Genomic DNA, 6,258 nt, shown 5'->3' with positions numbered 1-6,258 from the left:
AAGCGGTGGAGAGGATGTGGAGAAAAAGGAACACTCGTGCACTGCTGGTGGGAATGCAGACTGCTGCAGCCACTATGGAAGACAGTATGGAGTTTCCTCAAAAAACTGCAAATGGAACTCCCATTTGACCCTGTGATCCCACTTCTAGGAATATATCCCAAGAAACCAGAAACACCAATCAGAAAGGATATATGCACCCCTATGTTCACAGCAGCACAATTCACCATAGCTAAGATCTGGAAACAGCCTAGTTAACTGATTTATCATCCTTCACAGCAACGCTTTGAAGTAGGTACTCTTATTTCCATTTTATAGATGAGAAACCACAGAAAAGATAACTAAGCTACCAAAAGCCTCTTGGCTGTGGAATTAAGCTTCTTGGAAACAACCTTTTTTAAAGAAATCTGATGATTCTTAGGGAATCCATGCCTAGAATCATGGGAGCAGCAATACTTCAAAATTAGTCTTTTTTGCCCTAAGTCTTAGAGAACTCCAAGTTGCACTGCTTCACTCTTCTCCCCAAATCTTCTAATTCTGCTAATTAAGCCCCAGCCTCATGCCCTTTCACTAGTAGCCTAGGTCACATTCTTACCGGTTTCGCTCTCTTTTCCATCCTTGTTGACAGCCGATTTGTGCACATGTTGCATTAGTCTGAGGAGATCCTGCCACCGTTTCTGCCTGTAACAGGTCTGAATGTGCCCCAAGAACGTAAAGTTTTGCTTCTTGGAAAATGTCTGGACAAAGAGTTCCTCAAATGCCTCCCGTAAGGGTAGCCAAATAAGCTTGTGGTCCACTGGTTTGTAACTAAAACAAATGGTAAATGTTATTGAAAAACTACTGAAGAAAATAGAACTTAAAAACCATAACTCAGAAAATAGGAATAGGTCTAAGATTTCATTTACTCAAAATCAGGAATAATACCAAAATACTTAAAATCTATGTTGAAGTTTTAAATTATGATGTATTTTCTGCACCGTGTTTAAAAGTAAAGCATTATTAAAATTTTTGAAACTCATAGTTGGGCACTGAAAGGCCTGTCATTTATTTTACTAACATTTAAATAAACATCACTTATCGCAGCAGTCGCCAATCTTTCGGACCTTGTGAGGACCTTGTGAGGACCACTGGTTGATGACCACTGATCCAAAGACTTCCTTAAACCAGCGGTCGCCAACCTTTCAGACCCCGCGGACCACAAGTTGGAAACTGCTGATTTATAGAACTCAATGATAAAAACTTATTAAGATCAACCAAAAACTTTTCAGGATATTTTAGAAAAAAAATACAACAATATCTGAAACTGATTTACATAAGCAGAATAAACTCAGTTCATGCCTTCTCAATTGAGGGAGGAAAGGTTCTGCTCCCAAGAGATAAATATAGGCAAAAGAAACTTAAATGTTGCAATGGTTTGTGACCTTCCACAGCTCAACATTTTATTCCACAGTATTTATTCTTTTAAAAAATATTTTTATTTATTTTTTTAAAGAAAGAGGAAGGGAGAGGGAGGGAGGAATGAAGAGAAATAGAGAGAGACAGAGACATCGATGTGAGAGAAACATTGATCGCCCATACGCACCCTGACCAGGGATCGACCCACAACCTGTATATGTGCCCTGACCAGGAATCAAACCAATGACCTTTTGGTGCACAGATGATGCTCAATCAACTGAGCCACACCAGCCAGACACTTTGGGAATCCTGCTGTATAATGGTTCATAGTTTGAATCACCAGCTCGCCCAGGTGTTAGGTTGGTTCCCATTGAGTAGGTATCTGTTATAGTTCATTTTTGTTTTTTCTTTTGTGAAATGTATGTATGATTGCTCATTTTTAATCACTTGAAATATGTATTAAGTGTTTCAGCCACTGTGTTCAGCTTTAAACGAATGGACATTTCTCTTAAGGAGTTCAGTCTAATTTGAAACAGTAAGCCACTTCTTTCATTTACAAATTCAATACACTGAATCAACGAATAGTTGTAATGATTATGACAGCTAACTCTTTAAATTTTTTTAAAAATAAAACTGATATGTGGCACTCATGTGCCAGATACTAAACTGAATCCTTTATCTGTATTAACCCAGTTGGCATTCTTAACAACCAAATTCTCCAAGTGCATGTACGTAAGTTTTCTTTTGATAACTGATGCTAACCTAATACCAAGAAAAAATGGATATTATTTTCATCAAGTTAGCACCAAAACAAAATTCCAATTATCACACTGATCCCAATCTTTTGTATGATCAATTGGATAAGGGCACAAATGAGCTCCCATGTACTTGCTACATTTAACCCCTTCCCCAACAATTTTTTTGTTAAAAACGGTTCTTTTTCAGACTAATTTTTTTATTTTGGTTCTATATAGTATTTTTGATGCTGGTTATGAAAACAGTTTGTAACTCGTCTTCCTATAAACCATATTTTTTTACCATATTTTCTTAGTATACTCGTCGACGACTGAAAAAGAACATTTTGTGAAAACGAGTATACAAGTTTCTGCCGGGGAAGGGGTTAAACTACTTGCGCCTGGCTGGTGTGGTTCAGTGGTTGAGCATAAACCCATGAGCCAAGAAGTCACAGGTTCGATTCCCGGTCATGGCACATGCCCGGGTTGCAGGCTCAGTCCCCAGTAGGGGGGCATATAGAGGACAGCCGAATACTGTTTCTCTTTGATGTTTCTATCCCTCTCCCTTCCTCTCTCTCTCTAAAAATCAATAAAAACATACATTTTGAATAAGCAATTGCACACAAAAATATTAGTTTATTATATGCTTATCTCCTTTTCTCCCTCCCACTTTCAGCATAATCTTCGAGAATCAGAACTCAAGTGTTCTTTAAACTGCAGAGAAACATCGATCTACAGAAGAACGCCTCAATAAATTCCAATAACTACCCTGCAGGGAAAAGCAAGGGTAGGGGTGGAAGACTTCAAACATTTTTCCAAAGCTAGCTTTGAGCTTCGTAAGAGAACAGTATTTCCTACCTCAAGCAGGGAACACAAAATAAGAAAACAATTTTAAGCCGCACTTACCCTCCAAGCAAGTCTGCAGTGTCACTCTGTTGATTCATATTGACAACCCTCAAACGGTGGCCTTTAAAAAAGAAAGGGCAAAAGGGTCAGTCCGAAAATTTCAAGACTGATAAAATCCAGTGAGATTCTTAAGGATATGCAGATATGGGCATGGGGCAAATCTTTAAATGTGCATTCGCTCTGAAATAAGCCAGTCAGAGAAAGATAAATATCACATGATCTCACTCATTTGTGGAATATAATGAACAATATAAATTAATGAACAAAATAGAACCAGAGACATAGAAGCATCAAACAGACTGTCCAACCTATGAGGGAAGGTGGAGGATGAGGGGGTAAGAAATCAACCAAAGAACTTGTATGCATGCATATGAGCATAACCAATTGACACAGACAGTAGGGGGGTGAGGCATGTGCTGGGGGGTGGGAGCAGCCAGGGAAAAGGTCAATGGGGGAAAAAGGAGCCTCATGTAATGTTTTAAACAACAAAGAATTTAAATTAGAAAATAATAAATAATAAATGTGCATTTGCACTGATCCTCTCATTTTATAACTTTTTGGATTCTAAAATTTCACCTAAGCCTGAGAGATATGTATAAGATGATTCACTGTATATTACTGTTCTAGCATCAGATAACTGAAAACCACAAAAATCCTTTAGTAAGTCAATGTCTACAAATTAGAAATAAATGCTCAGTGTGGAATATTATTTAACCATCAGAATAGAAATGAGACAATTGTTTTTAAAAATATCCAATTTGCTTAACTAAATGCAATACCCAGAGCACAACCCCATGTTTCAAAATGAACCCAAATTCATATGTAGATGCATTTGTAGAACATAGAGCAGAACAAAAAAAGGTTAATGCCAATCTGTTAACAGTGTTTATTTCTAGGGAAAGTGGAGTGGTGGCACTTTTTTATATCCAGTATTTTGCTGACTTTATTTTCAGAAGAAAAAAAGGCAGTCAGTGTGAAATGTGTATTTTTCTGGGGGCAGAATCCTTGCCCCTAGGAGTTACCTGTAATGTGAGCCAAATACTGTACAGTAGAGGTTTTGCCAGTCCCGGTCTCTCCTACCAGCAATACTGGTTCTCCTTTGCTCACACACACAGCAAGCTGCTCAATAAGAACAGAGGATGGCCTCGTAGCAGCAAAAGTAAACTTCTCCCTGAGAAGGGGAAAGTAAGCAAGCAGTTAAGAAAAGCAGGCTACAAGCTTTTGAAGAGCCAGATTTTCTAGATTCAACAAATAAGAATGAGAAGACAACTGAGAGTAACAGTCTTCATGCTCTAAACAGTGGTCGGCAAACTGCGGCTCACGAGCCACATACGGCTCTTTGGCCCCTTGAGTGTGGCTCTTCCACAAAATACCAACTTCTGCACATGGGCCACGAAGTTTCAATTGCACTGTACGTGCACTCCCACACGTGGTATTTTGTGGAAGAGCCACACTCAAGGGGCCAAAGAGCCGCATGTGGCTCGCAAGCCACAGTTTGCCGACCACTGCTGTAACAGATATCCTTACAACATATGAAATGCAAAACTCATTCGTTCTACAAACACTGAGTACACATGTGGCACTTTACCAGGCTCTGGCAATTCAGAACACCAATAAGATAAGACAATATACTGGGTACGTTATCTCTAAGCAAATTACTTAACTTCTCTTAGCCTCAGTTTCCTCACCTGTAAAACGTGGATAGTAATAGTTACTAGTTGTAGTGGGTTGAATAGTCTTCCCCCAAAATTCATCGAGTTCCATAGAACATACTTTGGGAAAACACCTTACCATCCTATTCAGTGGAGCGATCACAGTTCAGATACATGTTTAGTCAAAGGGGCTGAACTAGACCTTCTATCAAGTTCCTAACTCCACAGTTCTCGTATATGTAGGAACGCTATTTACCTCTGTATGTGAACAGCCTCACTTTGTTTCCGTAGAAGCCGCACTCGACCCACTTGCACATCTAGCTCATTGATCACAATTTCTGGTTTATAAAGTTGACAGAAGAATTCAACCTATGGGAGAGGAAAGATTTCACCTGAGTAACATTTTGATTCCTCTTCTAACATTTCCTCATCCATGAGGCTTACTGTGACCCTCTAAATAGTCCTTTACTAAGAGGTGCTTTGTACTTCCAAGACAGGAAAGTTAGCTTTTAATTACTTTATATTTTAATTTTTAAAATTTCTAATGTTTTTTTAAAACATTGGTTATGAATGTTTCCCTATAATAGCACTATTCATTCAAATAAACCTACTTAGAGATCTGCCTATATTTAAAGTGAACACAGACATACCCCAATAGAGCAAACAGAAACTCTACTAAAAGATATGAAAAATAATCAAAGTAAGTTTTCTTCAGGTGTGCCTTCTTCTGTTTTAAATTTCTAACATAATGCAGGAAACACTGACCTGAATAAACTATGGTATATCTCACTACAGCCAAAGCAGAAACAGGAGCTGTGACACAGGCTCCAGAGCATCTACCCAGCTGCCATTTCTTTCTCATCCTTGTCGTCAACCCAAAGAACCCAGATTTTGATCAGGCTCGGGAGGGTGAGAGGGGCAAAGTACTCAGGGAAGGTAAACTCCTCTTTAATCAAAAGGGATGAATCCTGACCAATCAAAGCCAATGGTGTTACTTTCATTTCTCTTACCTATTATAATTTTATTGTTTTAAGCCCCTTTAAATAGGTGTAGTGTTACTTGAAGCCAAAACCATCTCAACAGTTTCAGAAACCTAAGGAACACCTCTAACTGGTTCCATTCCTGACACAGGGTTTTTTGAGTCATATTTATTTGGGAATGCCAGATATCTGCCTCTAGATGGGCCCCAGATACTTCTCCAGTAACCAACACCACTGCTAAAAGGCTTTCCCCTCTAAACACACATATTTTGATATAAAACAAGAATGGCAAAAAATATTAACAATGTCAGCAATGAACCCAAGTAATGTATACACAGATGTTCATTGAGACTATTCTTTTAAACTTTTCCCATGTTTGAAGATATTAGTAATAAAGAGCTGGAAAAAATCTACCGTATTTGCCGGCGTATAAGACGATTTTTTGGCCCTGAAAAATATGCCTCCAAGTGGGGGGTCGTCTTATACGCCAGGTACACTTCAGATAGACTGCCCATAGTGCTTGCCCCGTGCCATAGTGGCCTCCCGATGCCCGCCCACTTCATTCCACATACCGTTCAGGCATCAGCAGCGCTG

The 6,258-nt window shown here is 39.0% G+C and overlaps 1 protein-coding gene across 1 annotated transcript in view; it reads right to left on the bottom strand.

Annotated features, from left to right (window-relative positions):
• MDN1 (midasin AAA ATPase 1) overlaps positions 1-6,258 on the bottom strand; it is a 161,271-nt gene that overhangs the window by 128,741 nt on the left and 26,272 nt on the right. The window contains exons 13-16 of the mRNA XM_015557675.1: positions 4,941-5,053; positions 4,055-4,203; positions 3,033-3,093; positions 593-804 (exon numbers count right to left, since the gene is read on the bottom strand). Of these exons, the coding sequence (XP_015413161.1) occupies positions 593-804; positions 3,033-3,093; positions 4,055-4,203; positions 4,941-5,053 (535 nt within the window). The remainder of the gene's footprint in view (positions 1-592; positions 805-3,032; positions 3,094-4,054; positions 4,204-4,940; positions 5,054-6,258) is intronic.

Source organism: Myotis davidii, unplaced genomic scaffold (assembly GCF_000327345.1).
Source record: "Myotis davidii unplaced genomic scaffold, ASM32734v1 scaffold269, whole genome shotgun sequence".
Classification (NCBI taxonomy): domain Eukaryota; kingdom Metazoa; phylum Chordata; class Mammalia; order Chiroptera; family Vespertilionidae; genus Myotis; species Myotis davidii.
Note: the sequence above shows the minus strand (reverse complement) of the source record. Positions and strands in the feature narration are given on the sequence as shown.